Source organism: Triticum aestivum, chromosome 2A (assembly GCF_018294505.1).
Source record: "Triticum aestivum cultivar Chinese Spring chromosome 2A, IWGSC CS RefSeq v2.1, whole genome shotgun sequence".
Lineage (NCBI taxonomy): Eukaryota > Viridiplantae > Streptophyta > Magnoliopsida > Poales > Poaceae > Triticum > Triticum aestivum.
The window spans coordinates 664,141,707-664,160,745 of record NC_057797.1 but is presented as its reverse complement, the minus strand read 5'-3'; the positions used below and the strand labels follow the sequence as shown (position 1 = coordinate 664,160,745).

The window sequence follows — 19,039 nt, the reverse complement described above, 5'->3', positions numbered from 1 at the left end:
TGCTAGCAGACACCTGCCCTGGTGGCCAAATTGCGAGGTACTGACGGGTGGGCCCGGATGTAATGAGACCAGACCACGCGGGGTGCGATCGCAGCAGCCCGCAGGGATCGGGTGGCCTACGCGAATCGAATCAGGCCGAGCCACCGGAGCTGGGGCCCTGTGTCAGGGGCTGAGAATGTGCCGACCACCTGATTGCTGCGAGAATCCGCCGGGGAGGGGCTGGCTCCCTCGTGCGGTCTGTCTGGGGACTGCAAGGGGGTTGGGGTTTTGCCTGGATCTGGATGCATCCATCGGCGCGTCCCTTTGCGCATTGGGATTTGTTGGGAGTTGGAGCCAGAGCCAGAGCCACACCTATGAATTGGACCAAGAAGATGGTTTAACTTTGGAATTTCACGTACAGTTGGATGTGTGGGGAATATTTTCTTGTCGGCTTATGTCTCTACTCCACTGTAAAAATGGATTCGCTGTAAGAGCACACGGTATTTTTCTTAGGCAATCAGAGGCCACATAGTGAGAAATAAGCCCATGCAAATCACGGCCCAGTAGGCCAGTACCGACCACAGCCAGCTTCAACCATTTTACATCTCGAAAAAAAAGATATAGCTTCAACCTTTTATACGGCAAGACGAGGCTTCTCGCCTTTGCTACGTTTTTCCGTCCTGAGATAGGTGCATAATAAAATACCCCACAAAAGAACCAATTGAAAGGAAAGTGTTACTTGCATACACTATGAGAAACGGGAGAAAGAAAAAAAAATCAGTATAGATAGTAGTAGTCTTATGTTTTTTTTCAAGTATTTAGTAATGAAAATTTGCAAGAGAGCACATAGGCATAATAAAAAGGGTAAAGAGACACTAATTTATTTCACACGCAAGAGGTATGGAATAAACAGTTCATGCAAAAAAAAAACAATATATAGACCACATTATCAACATTTCCTTTATTGTTATTTCAACCAGCTCTTTACAGTAACGAAGTATGATGTCCGAACAATAATATCACAAGATTAGGTACATCGGTAAACAAAGGGGCAGTTGTAGAGGGGCTCCCGTTTGTACGGAACAAGATTCTTCTCAATTCTGAGCAGCACCAATTGAAGTTGTAACAATCAATTCCCTCTACCAGTCCTTTTGGAAAGAAGAAATAATAGGCTATGCACAGAGACTACCGTATCAGGACTCAGGAGCTGCAGCTACCTACAACACAGCACAGCGTGAACTTGCATAGGCAACAAAATTGGCCAGCGTTGCAGAAGGTTACCAGTAATTTCTGTGACAGCCAGCCGCTTCCTTGTTTCACGTGTTATGGTTTGAAATATATCAATCCTTCACATGGTTAAATCGTCAATTCTTCACTGCCCAGCGGCGGCCCCTTATCTCGTAGCCATCAGGCGTCTTATCACCACCTCCCCAACTATCCGCGGTAGCAACTGTGCTGACAACTCTACGTTGCTTTTTGCCCTTCAAGACCCCGCTGTCACTTGTGCTCCCGCTTAATAGCGGATCATCGATGCCACGAACCGGTCTCTCTGGCGATGCTGCACTCACCCAGTTGTCATCCTGGGTGTTCTTATACTTGTCTTTCTTTTTCAGCAGTTTATCAAACCGCTTCTCCACCGGCCGCACTGCTTGGTTAACAGTAAACTTAAAATCCTGGATCACCTGAAAGTGGGTGGAAGAAAAATAAAACAGAAGCATGAGAACAGAGAACCATACTGTGAGCACATGCTAACCACTTATTTGTAATTCATAACTAATCTGAGACATGATAAAATGAAGTGTATTGTCTGTAAAGATTTGTCAATAGGAGTCTAGAACTCACATATTCCCCACTGCCAACCACAAAGTCGCGAACACTCTCTTTTATGTTTGTTGCACTTCTCTCATCCGGTTCGAACTGTGGAAGCTTCATTTTGCTCGGCCGGTTACTCTCCTTGACTTCTTCAGGATCTATAGGGTCAGAGGATGCGTAATCTCCAAGGACTGAAATGTTTCCAGGTGACTGGTTAACTAAGAGCTCATAGGGTTTAGCAGGGAACACATAGAGGTGAACAGCTGACGCAATGCCCATCTGTGCTGGAGGAAGACACGATGCTATCAGATATTACAGGTAATCACAGAAACATGATGGAGTATTTCTTAAAACCAAAGCTAAGGAAACTCAAGGCCAACTTGGAAAGATAAATACCTCTATGCAGATAATAAAATCTTGAATACTTGATTTTAACTGCAAGCTCTGGGCTAAAGGACTTCTAAGCAGGCCCAAAGAATACATTATTGCAATCACCACCCCTTGCCACCAAGTCAAGAATACTATTGACTTGAACGAAAGAAACTTAGCCAGAGGTTTTATATGTGCCAATTCGTCCTTGGTAGCTGTGTACCATTCTACTAAACAGTATAGGGCCCAAAATTGACTGAAATTCAGGATTGCAGCAAAATAAGGGTATCTGCATCAAAAAGATATGTAAGAGCTATATAAGATAAATGAAGCAACATATAAGCATACCGAAAAGCAATTAATTAATTCAGCAATCTCAGCTTAGGCTTCAAGGGAAAGAGCAAGATCTGGATAGATTTTCTGATGATTGGAGAGCAAAAATGGAACATGTTCTAATCTGTTTAATTCATCGTAATAAAATGACATGAAAAAGCTACATTTCATATTCTATCTACACATTGAACTCTTCTGCACAAACAACTCAAAGTGTGGACAGTGCCTATTCCCCTGTGAGATTACACAAGCAAAAAAGAGAGAATTATCTTACCCACATCGTAAATTGAATTCACCTTCACAATATACACCAAAAGCTTCTAGAAAAAGAGATAAGCTAGCTGTGAGTGTCTTTATAATCACCTACATAAGCAAAACACTTCAACTAAGTTATTCTAAACATTTCAGAATTAACAAATTGCAATATGGGGCAGTGGACATACATATTGGAAGATTCCAAATTTGATAATCTGGTAAAATCGCGTCCCCATTCGCCAGGGTTTCAAAATATAATTCACGGGAAAATGATGGTGTATAATTCCTTTCTCGGAAGCATGATGCAAAAGGGGTTGCCTAGAATCTGAGCCGCCTTCCCTCTTCAAAAAGGCTATCGTTTTTTCTTCCCCACCTACATATGAACACACACAGTAAAGAAAGAGAAATACAGAAAAGGGAATACACAACTTGCACCAAACGCTACATTGCCAAGTCACAACAGCAAACAGACGATACAAAATTTTGCAAGTGAAATCAAACAATAATGGTAGGGCACTCAAAAGCCAATAAGCCTGACTAAGGCCCTGTTTGGATTGAGTGTAAATTTTGTGTGCTCCCGGTATTTAGTTACCGGGCCTTAACATCCAAAGTTTCAAACTATGACTCCTATGTAAATGCTACTTTTAAGTCTTGTAAGGCATTAACTCGTAAGTAGTTTAGCATATGGTGTAATCGATACATGTTTACATCATTTCCAGGGAATTGCTACTTACAGTAGCTATTGGAGCCAGAGCCGAAGCCAGACCCGATAGTGAATCGATGTGGCAGCTACTGGTCGGATCAACAATTAACATTTGACAATGTTCTCAATATTCAAACTCGTTTAAATTATGTAGTTAATTTTTAAAAAGTTTTTACACATCAATTCAATAATTGAAAATTTATGCATGTGAAAACAAGAAAGTAGTAACATTTGTTTCAGGAAAAGAGGAAGAGTAGTGCAATTGGACAGATTATCCTATTAAACACAAATATAAGTATCAAAGCAAAGGTAAATGCACACACCCATCATTAATAAGACGGATAGTCATGGATATGCACTGGGCTTGGCAGGCCATTGTAGGATCAAGTGAATTGCTGCAAAGATGCCTGATGCCAAAATACCAATGTTCTTTTTTATGGCATCAGGGGGCAGTTCCCGTGCTGCCGCTGTTTCTTCAAGCTCTTTGGCCATCGTGAATCAGAAGCAGATCCAAGAAAAGCACCGTTTCTTCAAGATCCCAGCAACCGTGAGGCCATGATACTCAGCAGATGTTGCGGGATCTGCTGTTGCTACTTGCTAGGAGCCTAGGAGTACAACAATCTATGGTGCTCGCTGTTGCTGGGTGTTCAATCCCAGAAAGCTGACCAATAGTCACTACTGCCCATTGAAACAAGTGCAATCTATGTTGTGATATTAGTCTGCTTCCCTAGGACCTTACCTCTCGCCAACTTTCCAAATTACCCCAAGTAAAGCAGTGTACAAGCGGAATCTACTCTGTAAGCAAAGCCGTCATGTTCAGTCATAACCATCCGGTTCACTGTTTTTTGCATAAACTGCTGGGTTAGAAAAAAAAATCCCAGTCCAACTTTGGTCTTTGGAGGAATGGAGCCGCTTGTACCTTTGACTCCATTTCACTCCAGGAAATTCCAGCCTGGTTTTATTAACTATAAATCTATAATAAGAATACATCGATTGAGAAACCCACCCCTTCTAGTTCTCACTTCTCAGATATACAAGGCACTGGTAAATGCAAGCAGCATCCATTCCACAGGGTTGCATTGTTCAAATGCATCGTTTATCCGACAGTAATTTTTTAAATGTAAAGTAAAGAAACAGCTTAGCATCAACACTTAAATGTAGAAAAGGGTAAACCTTTAATCATCCTCCAGCTCTATACTAAATGCAATTCCAGAACCAAAGCTGGCTGCGGCAAGGTAACAAAGTAGGGGTTATGCCAATGTCACTAGACAGAACTTACCTAAACATGCAGTGATATATCTTCCAAAGCAGTACATAGCTAATGCTTCGTAACCCTCGCGCAAGATGCCACAGTAAACAGTGATATTTGGATCTACCAAAGAAACATACTGTTCCAAAAGGAGAGCAAGATCATTAAACATATCACTGCAATTATTTAGCACATAAAGAAACCGCTTAGAGGTTTTACCGACTCAATTGCATAGCAAGGGACCATCAAAATAACACCCAGAACAAATTTCTGTTCCTGCAGAGGTAGAACAAATACAAATCAGTAAAAGTTGAAATTTCATGACAAGGTGCAGCAACAGAAAAGCACAAACCTCTGGGTTGTTGTATGCCGATAGATGCTCAAATATCAGGTACATGGAGAGGGAAAGGGCAAGCAGCACAAAGAACCCGGCGACCAATGTGGCCCATGCGGGTGTTTTGTATTGCGCCATCAGGGGCATGAGGAGCTCAAGCTTGACCCTCATGGTGGAAGACAACAATTGTTCGAAACCTGTGCACTATCACAAGCGCTCAAGATCAACCAACATCACCTTCCCTGCATCAGTGGGCACCTCCAGATGCACAAGGCACACGTCGCAATGGCAAATGCCTACAGAACCCGACTGACAAACCAAATTCCAGTACGAATCAGATCAAATTCTGAGAATCCTCACTTGATGGTTACTATCTGCAGAGCCGAAACAAGTTTGTTAGTTCTGAACCTGTCACTGATACCAATCAATCTATCGATTATCCGAAAACAACATAATCTCCGACAGCCCCAATCTGGAAAAAACGTACTACTGAGTTCGTTTCAATAGAACATGGACGCAAACAGCTACAGGTGAGAGCAACAAGGCCACCAAAGGCAGAACCTGGGGCAATGAAAGAGGGCGAAGGCAACCTACCCAAGTACCAACAATAACTAACGGCACCAAAAAGAGTACGCGATTCAGGCCGCTCAACTTCCTCGTCCTGGAAACAGCGGAAGGGGGTGGAGGGGAGCCTCTACGCGCGCGACGACGGGGCTAAGCCGGACGAATTCGACTCCACGGAGCAGCTTGCTTGCACAGAGGATTTGAACGAAAGCTGACCTAGCGAAGCACCCGGGCGGCGGATCGAGGCGATTTGGGCGTCGCGGCGGGGCGGGGGACGCTCTGCGCGTGATTTCCCGCGGCGGAGGAGGTGGCGGGGGGAGTCGCGAGTCGTGACGGCGCCGGCGGTCTGTTCCCCCTGTCCTGTGGCCCGGCGTCTTCTTCAAGGCGCTGACGTGGCGGAGAAGAAGGTTTAACCGGCTGTCTTAGAGAAAGGTCAATGGCGACCAGGCCAGGCCTGTTTTTGTTGTGTTGAAAGCAAATCGGTCGGGCCTGGTACTTTCACGTTTATTTAATTTTGGGCGCAAACCACTAGAGGCCCATGAGCGATATACTACTAGTAGTGCAGCCCACTTAGGCTGGAATCCTCGACTCATCATAAAAAAAAACACTTAAGCACGTTCATGCCTCAGTTACTATTAGGCGCCTTAAGCACCATTTATAGGCTATTCTGTTAACTGGTGCACACCCCCTACAGCAGCACTATGTACAAAACGGGCAGAAAATGAGCAGGCCCATGTAATATTTTTCCGTCAGTTTTGTAGGTTCCGCTGGTTTTTCGGGCGGCTTTTATTTCTGTTTTCCAGCACGGGGTTTTTAGATGGTTTTTGTTTGGCTTTCACTCATTTTATTCCCCCGTAAACGGGCGCACACCCCCGTGCCACGCTGGGTCGGCCCGTTTTCCTTGTTTTTCTGTTAAAAAACAAAAGGGTGTGTGTAGAAGGAGTTCGAAGAGGAGCGCAATAACCAGTAGGACAACGAAACACTTGTACCTACATACTTCTTTTTCTTCTTTTGTTCTTTCTCTAGGTTGCGAGAGCCCCGGTTTTAGGAAGCTTAACTGGTTTTCTTTGGTTCACTTGTTAGTTTCCAGATGGCTCTTATTAGGTTTTCTTGTTTCTTTTTTTAAATGAGCAAACTTTTTTCAAATTTGTGAATTTTTATAAAAATTGATGAACTTTTTTCCGAAGTCCATGAACTTCTTTCAAAATAGATGATTTTTTAAAAAAAATGTTAACTTTTTTTCAAAATCAGATGATTTTGTTTTTCAATTTTGTAATATTTTTTACCAAATTCGATGAAAAATTTGGATTTTGTGAACTCTTCTTAAAAAAATAATCAAGAGAAAATCAAATTTGATGAACTTTTTCCAAATTTGTGGAAAAAACTTCAAATTCAGTGACTTTTTTTCAAATTCAATGATTTTTTTTAATCGATTAACTTTTTTTCGATTTTAGTATTTTTCAAATCTATGAACGTTTTTGAACTCACAAACTTTTCCTTTTTTTTATGTTTTTTTTTGTTTTTACCATTTTTTCAAAAGACAACAGTTAACCGGTCAACTATCAACCAATCAACCGTCAAACGAAAGCGACGAAGGTGTTCACTGTCGAGCAATTTAGTTCTGCCTCGTGATGGGCCGGCCTATATAGGAGCAGTCGCGTGGGCGCCATAAATAGGATGTCCCGTCTCTCAGGCAGTTCATGAGACACGAAGGAAGCGAAATCACTATTTAAGGAGTACTTTTTGTAAAGATCACTTCCACATCCCCGAATTGCGACAAGTGGCGCATTGCATGGCACTTGCCGCAACCTGGGAGTTTTCCCTTTTCTCTAGATTTTTTTAATTATAAAACATTTTATCTCTTAAACTATGCGTCCAAATCTTGAAGCGTTTCCACCATTGGATTCATCTCCTCCATATTTTGAAAATTAGATCTCATGTTGATAGGTTTTGAGAAACCTTTTTTCACAAAAAAATGGAGGAAATTACCGAACCGGGAGCACGTTTTTTTCCTTTATGAAGAGGCACAAGTGTGCCTCTCGCGGGAGCAAACCCGTGCCTCCACTAGAAGTAAATTTTTGTGTCTCTTGTGAAAGAAAAAACACGTTTTTTTTGTGCCTCTCGCAGACGCAAATCCGTGCTTCTCGCGGGAAAAAAAATGAAAACATATTTTTTGTACTTTTGCAAGAGGCACAACCATGTCTCTTGCGGAAGAAAAAAATAAAACACATTTTTTCCCTTTTTCAAGAGGGCTTCACTAGAAGTAAATCCGTGCCTCTCGTGGAAAGAAAAAAAAATATTTTTTCCCTTTTGCGAGAGGGATGACTATGCTTCTCGACGTTCTCGCGGAAGCAAATCCATGCCTCTCGTGGAAGAGAAAAAACATGATTCTTTCCTTTTCCGAAAGACACGGTTGTCTCTCTCGCGGTAGCAAATCCATGCCTCCACCAGAAGTAAATCCTTGCCTCTTGTGCAAGGAAAGAAACATTTTTTCCCTTTTGCGAGAGGCGAGAAGTTTATATGTGCCTCCCGCGGAAGTAAAAAAATGAAAACACATTTTTTATGGAGATTGTTTTTCAAAAAAATTTGGCCCAAAACCTAAGAAAACCCTGGGGAAAAACAAAAAGTTCATCCGAAATCCCAAAACGCGTACAAAAAAAATCCGAAGAGAGACCCAGGGCGCGATACGTGGTGGCTGATGAGAGGCCGCCAAGTGGCACTCACCCAGCCCTCTCAAAATGACCCTTGCGGGGGCTCCCGAAGGAGTACTCGTTCATTAGTTGCGCTCGGAAGGAAGGGTGTTTTAGTTGGGCTTTCTGTAGTATAGGGCCCAAATGCACCACAAACCTTCAAACTTTCCACCTAAGTAACAGCCCCTAGGACATTGGCCCAGTTTCGCGAGCTGAATTTAAATAAACAGCCAAGAATGATCCAAACGGCAATCTAACGGCCGAAATCTCTAATGGCGTGAGAGGGCTGGGACGTGGGAATCACTTCAGTTTTACTGTCCTAAAATTTTTGGACTGTTGACAGACATCGATTAGAATTGGTTATGTACCCTTAACATAGAACAGTTTTCTTGAAGTATTCTAATTTCTAACATTGTCCTGCCATGGGCTTCATATCAGGTCCTGCTCATAAAAGAGACATTCATGTTTCCTCAAGATTGGGAATAGGTGGAAAACCAGGAACATTAACTTACATTGCCGGGGTGTACAAGATGGCAGGAAAATAGGACATACAAATGGAACTTAGCATTTTTTTTCTGTCCAATTCGAGTAGCCATTGCAATGATGTATATACAGCTCACATGATGTTCTTTGCGTCACACACGGTTTCTGGCACTTGTGTGCTGATGGGTGATGAAAGGCCATATCTATACTAGTGTGTGCTTGGTGGCACTCTGTGTTGATACTCCAAATCAGTCTTTCACTGTGAATTAGTTATGCTACTTCCCGGTTTTCTGTTGTGATCTCAACTTATATTACACGAATTTTCAGTGTTATGCACTTGTCCAGAATCGGTTACGCCATTGTTAAATTGAGTAATTCTGGTTGTTCTCCATGTTTCTTTCTGCCATGCATAGACGGCGTCCTTAGCCTGCTGGACAAGAGTCGACTAAGTGAGAGCATAGATTAGTTGAAGGAATGAGGATGATGATGTGGATTATTCCAACTTGAATAGCCCATAAATACTAGTAACAGCCACAATTATTCTATTTTAGTGCCCTCAAGTAACTGATGGATTTAACCACCGAAATCCCATCAATCCATTCGTTTGGTCACATTCAAACTTAATTAAGTAGAGGTGTGTCTGATCAAGATTCCGCTTCTCAGCTACAAAAACATGGCGTGGTAGTATGAAATTATGGCGACCCCCTTTGTTTCAGCTCCTCTTTGAAATGTCGTTGGGACATGAGTTTTTGAAAACCAATGACTAGAAAATTCTAGGATGACTAAAAACATAATCTATTAACATAATGTCATGAATTTAACCCGTCCCACCAAGTACCAAAGCACATTTTGACATAGTAGGCAGTCTATTACGGTTCCATTTAGGATCACAAACCTTAGTTTCTTTACATGTTTTTTACCCCTCTTGGTCACAAATGTAGGTAGCTTAGCTATAACATATATATTTGGGATGAAAACACCAATGTAGAAAAAAAGAACTACAAACATAATCAACAACAAATTGTGAACGAAACCATTGTATTTCATGAATCCAACAATTCAAACAGCAACTGAAACATCGACAGATAGAGAGATAGGTTTGTTGCTTCATTTCATGCAGGCAAATGCTCTTTACAAGGTTCCATGGCACTCTTTAACGAAGGCTAAATCATTATTAGCCGGAGCGCAACTTAACGACTGAGTACTCGGAGCGTCGTCCACAAACGATCATACTAAGGTTATTACATCGCCACAAGCATGTTGCAAACCTGCTGCACTTCTGTGCAACATCAGCAAGATGTTTCTGCATGTTCTCAGACGGATACTTAAAATCTATCAAGAAGGATAGATTGCTCTAGATTGTACCGGAAGTTTCATCCCCCCAGCAAGAAGTGCGCAGGCTCCACTTTCGTCACACAACCAAACTTGAATGTACTGTATTTCCTGTGAACGCCTGTAAGCTTGCCCCCTGCTGCCTTCTGGTGGAATTGTACCATCATTTTGGAGCACTCACTGTATTAAAAAACAAGCCAACAAAGGAGCAGATAAGTCAGCATACATTCCTCCTAATGGCGCACATGTTTCTAGATACAGTTAGTCATGACAGAAGGCAAGCTTACATGAGCTGATCTCTAGTGTATCTGCTATGTGTCTCGCAGATCTTTGTCCACTGCCAGCAGCGATTGATAGCACACTGTGCAGTGTAAACTGCAGCGGCAGCAAGCAGCGAAGGGCAGTACTTGAGCATTTGGTATTCAACCAGGCAGAGCTCAAGCATGAAGAAAGAAACTAGCTGCAGCTGTGATTCACAACATGCATATGGCATTGTGTCAGCCGCAAATACAAAATGTTATTTCTGTAAATTTTTCTGTTTAAGTACGGAAGCACTAAGCAGAATTCAGAAGGTTACGATACTTAACCTGCTTGTCAGAATCAGCTGCCTTCAGGAACCTTCTCATAAAAACATATGGCGTTGGTACAGACATGTTGTACTCCAGAGTGTTTAGGACCGACTTTTCCTGCTCAAACACAGAAGATTCACCCCTATTAGTACGGAACAGATAATAGCCAATTGGCTACTCTAAAATACAGTAGAAGCTGAAGAAAACATTCAGAAAACATCTGCGGTTGGATAGCATGAAGGAATTTTGGATAGGTACACAAGGACTAGAAGCAACGAGCATGATGAGCATACTGTATTGAATGATTTTACCATTTCAAGAATCTGTCCTTTAGTGTAAGCCCGGTCAGAAATGAGCACTAAATCTTCAACAACTGGAACTGAGACTTCCTCATATTTACAAGCAAGAAGCATAGCTGTCACTCCAACTAACTGCAACTTCTTCCTTGGCACCACTTGTTTTTCCAAGTATCTGTCTATTATGTTCACGGTAAGAAAGAGTGTCTCATCCATCAACTCAAACTTGTAATGAACCTATCAAGTGACAAAAAATATATAATGAGTCCCAAAACACAGTTGTTCGAATGGGAACAAATCTATAGGATAGAGAAGGCTCAGGGTTTGCAGGCTTTTCTACCTCAATGAGCCAATCTATCAGAATAGCTCTCATCTTTTCATTTATGTCTTCTTGACTGGACATGTAATCAGGACGCACACAGCTCATTTTCTGCATAAAACCATAATGATATTAGGAAATACTGAAAAGTTAAGGAGGCCAAAACCTTCAGGGTACACAGAACAGGAAAAAGAGTATTCTAGCACTTGCTTTTCAGTCATGCCAATGGGCACAAATTTATCATGATCGTATACTGGTTTTAGGTAATACTGAGAAGTCAAGGAGGCCAAAACCTTCAGGGCACACACAACAGGAGAGAGAGTATTCTAGCACTTGCTTTTCAGTCATGCCAATGAGAACAAATTGCTATCAGCCATCATAAACCAAACTGTTTTCCATGTTGATCATGGCTTGCATCAAGAATATCACAGTTTACTACTCCCTCTGCCCCAAAATAAGTGTCTCAACTTTGTACTACAACTTTGTACTAATGAGAAGTTAAGGAGGCCAAAACCTTCAAGGCACACACAATAGGAGAGAGAGAGTATTCTAGCACTTGCTTTTCAGTCATGCCAATGAGAACAAATTGCTATCAGCTGTCATAAACCAAACTGTTTTCCATGTTGATCATGGCTTGCATCAAGAATATCACAGTTTACTACTCCCTCCGTCCCAAAATAAGTGTCTCAACTTTGTACTGACTTTAGTACAAAGTTTGTACTAAGGTCAAGACACTTATTTTGGGACGGATGGAGTATGAGTGTATGTGGTTGATTTCAGTGGTTCAAAGGTAGTATTTGATCTAAGGCATGGTAATAAGAAAGCAAAATTGTTGTCACACACAATTGCATTAGTTGTGACCCAAGCTGGACCTTCCAGAATCATAACAAAAACCTATCTTTGGACCAACTACTCTGATTTTCACTCAAAACCTACGAGCCTCAAAACTTTCATTGCCCCGTTGTCCCTTACTGTCATACCGGTCACTCGAACCAAAAAATTCAAAGGTTTATATTCACATTAGTTGCTCACGGCACTTAGAATACCAATCCTTTTATTTTAAGACAGGCATCTTTTTGTTAATGCATTTCATTAAATCATACTTCCTCCGTCTGGAATTAGTTGTCGCTCAAATGGATGTATCTAGCACTGCGATTGAGCGTCAACTGATTCCGGGCGGAGGGAGTACTACAATAAAAATATTGTATAATGTGTACTGATTACAAGATTCTGGTCAAATTCATTAATTTTCTTTGCATGCGCCTACCTTTAATCATTAAAGCGTAATGAATCCGGCATTTCTTTTGTTTTATTCCACAAAAAGATTATACAGATCACTTCATTTTCTCTGTAGAACTTGTAAATCTCTTCGACATACTACAATTAAATTATTGTTTAATGTGTACTGATTACAGGATCTTGGTCAAATTCATTTATTTTGTTTGCATGGGCCTACCTTAATTCATTCAAGCATAATGTCAGTCATAGAAAATGCATCATTTCTTTTGTTTTGTTTTGTTTTCACAAAATGAAGATACACATTATGTGACACTGATGGGCAAAAGATCACCTCATTTTCTCTGTAGAACCTGTAAATCTCTTCGACGTACTCAGTTGCGGCCAGCGGATTCCCGGAGTCGACGCTGTCGATGTCCATGAGGGATACATCATCCACAATATCCTCCTGTTCTTCCTCATCCTGCAGTACCAAACACAGCAGTGAGCATGAGCCACCCCCTACTGATAAACTAAACAGTGCTAATCATCAGAAAGCATATGTATACCATGTCAGTATCGTCCTCGGCCGACTCGATCTCTTCATCAGTGTCATCGGGGATGGGCTCATCCTGGGGATCAACTCCGGGTTTTGCCGCATCAGCTGCGGTGGCCGGATGGACAAGTTGTTCTTTGTTCTCCAATAAGAGGGCGACTTTCCTGAATTAGCAGAGTGGCGTCAGATCAAGGCCCCAAAAGTGAGAGCACAAGAAGAGGGAGCGTCCTAACCTCGTCATAGGACGATGGCTCACCAATGCTGGCTTCTTCTCATCCCTCCCACTCTTCCTGAAAAGAAAAGAAAGGCAGGACGCGCCGGGATTACATCTCGATCCAAGAAACATGGGAGAGAACAAAAAAAGAACATTTTTTTAACAGATCGGGCGAGGAGATTACTCTAGCATCGGCTTCTTGGCGATGGCGCGGGGGTACGGGTGAGCCCCCGCGAGGTTGTTGAGTTCCTTGAGCGGCCTCCGATTCCCCATCTCTGCACCGATCACAAGGACAGATCAAGAGATCAGAAAAAAGGGGGGATCGTGACGGCGCAGGCGTATATCTGAACCAAGGACCCGAACCTCGGACGCTGGGCACGGGCTTGCCCACCACCGGCCTCCGGTTCTCCCCGGCCCTCTCCATCGCCGTCGCCGCCGGGCACCTGAACAAAGAGAGAGACCACGCGGCGGCGTCAGGATCCAGGAACGGAAGGCGCGATTCAGACGCGGCCGCGAATCGGGACGGCACGGCACGCACCACGGGGAACGGGAGCGGCAGGCGGCGGCTTCCTTCCTCGTCCGATCCGGGGCTACGAAGGCAGCAGCACGCCCATGCAGAACGGGGACGGACGCGAAGAGGGAGCGGCGGCGGCGGCGGCGGCGTTAAAAACAGGAGGAGGAGCGGGTACGAACAATGGCAACGTCCCTCACTCTCTCTGACCGACCGCGTGGGGATTGGAAGACGGGGGGAGGGGGGAGGGATAGATAGAGCGAGCGAGAGGGATCGGGAAGGAAAGATTTGGGATTCGAGCGATTTGTTTTCTTTTTGTTCCGTTCGGGGGCTGGGGCTGGGGTTTGTGGGGAGAAACTAGAGAGTGTCACGTACGAGAAAGGAGGGGGTTTGTCTGCCTCCGCCGCGGAGGGGGGCTGGATTTGAATCGAGGGAAGGGGGGGAAGGCGTGCCGGGGAAGGGGGCCAACGCCCAACGGCTAGTGGGCCGCCGCTGGACTGGGCGGAGTTGGGTCGGACGGACAGGGCCGGCCGCCCGGCCGGTGACACGTGCCCGTAACGGTCGCCTCCCCCCCGCGCGTGCACGTGCTTTCGAATCCATCGGCGGCCGGTCCGGGCCGGTTCGGTTCGGGCTGGGTTTCCTCGCTCCTGCGTATTGCGGCGCTGGCCTGGTAAACGCACGTGGGGCCGGACGGAGCGGGCGGGGCCACGCGTCGGCCGGGACAAACGGAGCGAGTAGGTTTTCTTTTTTGATCGAATTGAAACCAAGAGGGTTGTGCTAGAGTCGTCGCTGTGACTGATCAAACCACACGAGAATCGAGTCCGCTCCCCTGTGCGACGCATTGGCGCCCGCTCCCCTCCACTCGAGAGGACGGGCGGGATCGCAGTCGCACACACGGTCCCCCACCAGAGTCAAACTGACCACTAACATCACATTTTTCAAAATAATTTTGTTTATGTGGCACATATTTAATGATGAGAGAGGTGATGGTGCTAACTTAGAGCATGATTAACAGTATAGCCAGCTGCCGGCTATAAGCTAGTGCCACGTCATCTAGAGTCCATCTTATAGCCAACATGTATAATAATAGATCAAAAGAGTGTACTACTTTTTTATTATGTGACCCACATTTCATTATCACAAAGTGCCTAGGAGCACGTGCTAGAGCTAGCTCTTCACAAAGAGACCGCTTACCTTCTCTCTTCTCTTCTCTTTCCTTCAACTAAGTACAAATATACTAATTTATTTCTTATAACCCGCTGACTCAGCTCTATTATACTTGCTCTTACACTAGCCACAATGGATAGTAACATACACATATCCCTAGACTATGTTACTACCTTCATAGTGGGTAGTAACTTAAGTGTGGTACTCCCTCCGTCCGGGTTTATTAGGCCCCCTCTTATTTTGTGCTAAAGTTTGACCTATAAGTTTAATTAATGAAATGTGAACTATATGTCACAGAAATTATACGATGGGAAAGCTCTTTCAAATACAAATCCAATGGTGTACTTTTTGTAATATATAATTTATATTTTGTTAGTCATATAGATGGTCAAAGTCTGGCTCAAAATACAAGGGGGCCCAATAAACCCGGACCGAGGTAGTAACATGCAAAGATTCATTTATTAGGTTATAGAGTCATATTGCATTGGGATATGTGATGTTACAGTAACTAGTTAAGTTACTACAATTATCTCTCTCTTCATTAACTCATTGCCACATAAGCAAATTTGCTGAGTTGGACTTGATGTTACTGCTGAACTTACTTCCACTGTGGCTAGTCTTAGGTAGTTACTGCAACATCACACATACCAAGACAATATGAGTCTATAGGCTAATAAATGAACCATAACATGACAGCACACATATGTTACTACCCACTGTGGAGGTAGTAACATAACCTAGTAAAATGTGATGTTACTAGTCTAAGTTACTCCCCATTGTGACTAGTCTCACGCAGGGCGAAGTGTCGTGGATTGCACTGTTGACATGCACAGCCTTGGTGCTGGAGACGATGGACATTATTGCATCGATGAGTCGTCCAGATGGGTTCAACGGTTCATGCTTTTTTGCGGGTGAATGGTTCATGCTTGATATCTTGTTCATGGCCCACGCGTATATCTAAACCGGACACCGTACCAACCCACGGACGAGGCACCGCACAAACATGGATACGGAACCGTTTCATCCAACCGTAGACACATATGTCCGGTTACATTTCAAAAAAAATAACGAAAGTGAATATGTTTGATGGTTATTTAAACAAATCAGAGCATACTCATTCATACTTGGATAATTCTTTTTAAATAAAACCGGATGCTTCTCATCTAAATCAGAGCATACTCATTATATTTTGACACATTTCAACTAAACGTACTCTAAACCTAGTCTAAATAACCATCGGCCTATTCCTCATGTCTGGCCGGCCATATGAGGCCTGGAAACTGTAGCCTACAAGCGGCTAATCGGCCGACGACGATGAGCCCGCCAAGCTTGGCTTCAACCCGGGAGGGTGGACTTCCAGGGACCTGACCACCGGCGACCTCCCATGCTCTACCCTTCCTCGCCATCGGCGACGCCCGCGGATGTGCCGACTTCGTGGCCGTGGCAGCGTGGCGGAGCTGGCGATGTCATCCTCGTCCTTGCTCTTTCCATACACTTCATCTGCCGCCTTGTCGATCTCCTTGAAGACGGCTTCTAACTCCGCCTAACTTGATAAACATGACCACAAGTTTATAGAGAGAGGTGTGATAACCTGGCTTAATAAGATGAGAGACTACTCATATCAATAAGGAATTGCTTCTTTTTCGGGAGCCCATACGAAAAGAACTTCAAAATTAAGCGTGCTTAGTTGGAGCAATTTCAGGATGGGTGACCGACTGAGAAGTTGGTCCCAGGTGTGCACGAGTGAGGACAAAGTACGCAGGAAAGACTAGTGTTGATTTGTGGGCCAGTCTAGATCCCGCTAGAGGTAACGACCAGTAACCGGCGAGTGTGTCCAGAGCATAACAAGTTGGTATCAGAGCTGACCCTTGCGGTTATACAGATGTTTGCGGGTCAGGTGTGTGGTCATGTTGTTCATGACATTTGTGGCCCATCATGGCACACAGCATGGCACATGTGCCGGACTGGAGGTACAGATGTGTGCCAAGAGGGAACGTTCTTGTGGCCTGATTGTCCGTGCTAAAACTGACGGATCTCTGGTAGGGGGTCCTAAGCTAGTGATCTTGGCACAATGCTAATAGAAAGTGTAGGAACGAAGTATGTCTACCAGAAGGGGGGTGAATGGGAGTTTTAAATTTTCTTAGGAAAACTTAAATCTCTCAGAACCCAGCAGCGGAACGAATGAAAAACAAACTACGGTGAACTAAAACAGAGTACCGAAAGGAAACTAATACATGCATTGATGTGAATCATACGAATGAAAATGCATTGAAGGTAAACATGAGTGACAGAGATAACCGAAGATGCTCGATGACGACAAGGTATTTGTTCGACCACTTCGTCCTTCTACACAAGGACTACGTCTGGTTGGAGGGGTTGTGACTTAACACGGAAGATAAACTCTCTTCACCCTATTCTCCTCGATAATCGATTCGTCAACCGATGCTGATTACTCGTGGTAGATACTTGAAGGTGATCTCCAAAATTTTGCGGACTTCTTCAAAAACCACAATCACTCTTGGTCTCTGAAGAACTTGACACCTAACCGTCTAGAGAGTTTGCAACTCTCAAGAGTAATAGGTGGAGAGTACTAAACTTAGATTCCAGTGATGCTAAACCACTATCCAATTCTTCTGCTCTAGGGTTTTTCTCTCGGGGGATTTTAAACTCTAATCGCTCAGAGAGTGGGTTGCTCAACAATCTTCTCATAATCAAATGAAGCAGCCACCGGACAAAGCCGACACGGGTTGGCTATTTATAGCCGCAGCCTTCCCAGATGGGAAATGACCATTTTGGACACGGGTTCCAGCCAATGGCCAACCAACACATTCACAACGGACGGATTTGGAGCAACGGTAACATTACTTGAGGAACAAGTAATGCTAACTCCTCGGTCTGAGACAAATCTCTCACAGCGAAGAAGATCACAGTCTCTTGCTCGCAATTATTTGCTCGGAGCACAAATAGATTTATCTCACATCTTTCATAGGATTTGGGTTTAGCATCAGAGAATCAAAGCTTCAAATGATACACCCTTCTTAATAGTACGGTGGTCCTATGACTCAATGAAAGAAGAAGAATAACGAAACAAATACTACGTCTTCATTCTTCCTCGAACGTAGTCATTTTCTTCGAACAGACACCAGACCAATTTCTTGAAATCCAGCAATTTTTAGGGGTCACTCTTGTTAGCATCATCTTCGGTGATAACCTTCGCTGCAACACAGGGAGATTATCTTTGTCGTTTGCATCAAACTCCTCGATACTTCAGGGACCTGGTACTCTGTGTGCACTAGCAAACACATAAGTCCCATATTGTTTATGTCAACAAACTCCAAAACAAAGGGGGCCTATCATTGCACCAACAATCTCCCCCTTTTTGGACGGTTGTTGACCCAATCATTCGAGGTAATGATTCGCACCAATGACATATAACCCATCGAGTATATATTTTTTGAATATTAACCCATCGAGTATATAGTGCAATCATTCATAACTTCTACCAATAATTCCACCTGCCCGCAAGACAAATGCTTTGAGAGAAATAGTGCAGCAGGCGGGTTATTAATATTACAGCACGGAAGTTTTAGTTTTACATCAGAGCACATAAAGTAGAACAAATAGTCTTCAAGGCATATGGCTCAAAAGTCTCATAAACCAGAGCAAATAAACACGGAGACCAAATCCAACAGAGCAAATCTATCAAAACTCTTAATGTAGTTCTCCCCCTTTTGTCAACTAGTGTCAAAAAGGCGACGAATGCCATGAGTGTAAATGAGGTGAACTTGATTCACTCTAAAGCATCGCCCGAAGATGTTTCTGATTCGGAGGTGGCTGGTGCATCTTCATTGTCACCTGCAGCAGAAGGGTGCGCAAGCTCACTTCAAGATGTTAAGGAGGTTGTGTATTCGGTTGTCTATCACGCTGAGGTAGCTGTGGCCCGTCGAATGTATTATGATAATCAGGAGGGCTTGACACTGGTGCTTTCCCCGAAGAAAAATCTTCCATTACTCTCAGAGTATCACGCCCAGGAGAAATGAAGCTTTTGTAACTGACTTTGGCTAAATAACCGCCGTTTTCATCGCATAG

At 43.6% G+C, this 19,039-nt stretch overlaps 2 protein-coding genes across 4 annotated transcripts; both read right to left on the bottom strand.

Annotated features, from left to right (window-relative positions):
- Nucleotides 1–896: 896 nt before the first annotated feature.
- LOC123190061 (protein LAZ1) lies at nt 897–6,012 on the bottom strand. Of its 3 annotated transcripts, none has more exons than XM_044602625.1 (9): nt 5,815–6,004; nt 5,053–5,408; nt 4,920–4,976; nt 4,731–4,839; nt 2,937–3,121; nt 2,768–2,856; nt 2,188–2,449; nt 1,822–2,070; nt 897–1,661 (listed from the first exon to the last, which is right to left on the bottom strand). In XM_044602625.1, the coding sequence occupies exons 2-9, from the start codon at nt 5,203–5,205 to the stop codon at nt 1,344–1,346; spliced, it is 1,422 nt and encodes a 473-aa protein (XP_044458560.1). In that variant the 5' UTR covers nt 5,206–5,408; nt 5,815–6,004; the 3' UTR covers nt 897–1,343. The 3 variants fall into 3 exon arrangements, 2 of the variants coding, with proteins under 2 accessions (XP_044458560.1, XP_044458559.1); XM_044602624.1 differs by having other exon boundaries at nt 5,629–6,003; XR_006496111.1 differs by having other exon boundaries at nt 1,570–1,661; nt 1,822–2,075; nt 5,629–6,012.
- A 3,780-nt stretch (nt 6,013–9,792) lies between these two features.
- LOC123190060 (cyclin-B2-1) lies at nt 9,793–14,135 on the bottom strand. The gene is made up of 11 exons (XM_044602623.1): nt 13,811–14,135; nt 13,636–13,715; nt 13,457–13,547; nt 13,292–13,348; nt 13,072–13,222; nt 12,858–12,986; nt 11,309–11,398; nt 10,984–11,205; nt 10,691–10,789; nt 10,391–10,569; nt 9,793–10,283 (listed from the first exon to the last, which is right to left on the bottom strand). The coding sequence occupies exons 2-11, from the start codon at nt 13,694–13,696 to the stop codon at nt 10,145–10,147; spliced, it is 1,218 nt and encodes a 405-aa protein (XP_044458558.1). The 5' UTR covers nt 13,697–13,715; nt 13,811–14,135; the 3' UTR covers nt 9,793–10,144.
- Nucleotides 14,136–19,039: the final 4,904 nt, after the last annotated feature.

Excerpts from the sequence above, each read along its gene's own strand:
- LOC123190061 (XM_044602625.1), bottom strand. The coding sequence starts at position 5,205 with ATGAGGGTCAAGCTTGAGCTCCTCATGCCCCTGATGGCGCAATACAAA. Across the intron at positions 2,857-2,936 it reads AATTTGGAATCTTCCAATAT|GTGATTATAAAGACACTCAC; the intron begins GTATGTCCACTG and ends TTGCTTATGTAG. Across the intron at positions 2,450-2,767 it reads GAATTCAATTTACGATGTGG|ATACCCTTATTTTGCTGCAA; the intron begins GTAAGATAATTC and ends TTTTTGATGCAG.
- LOC123190060 (XM_044602623.1), bottom strand. The coding sequence starts at position 13,696 with ATGGAGAGGGCCGGGGAGAACCGGAGGCCGGTGGTGGGCAAGCCCGTG. Across the intron at positions 13,349-13,456 it reads GCCAAGAAGCCGATGCTAGA|GAAGAGTGGGAGGGATGAGA; the intron begins GTAATCTCCTCG and ends TTTTCTTTTCAG. Across the intron at positions 11,206-11,308 it reads TGATAGATTGGCTCATTGAG|GTTCATTACAAGTTTGAGTT; the intron begins GTAGAAAAGCCT and ends GTCACTTGATAG.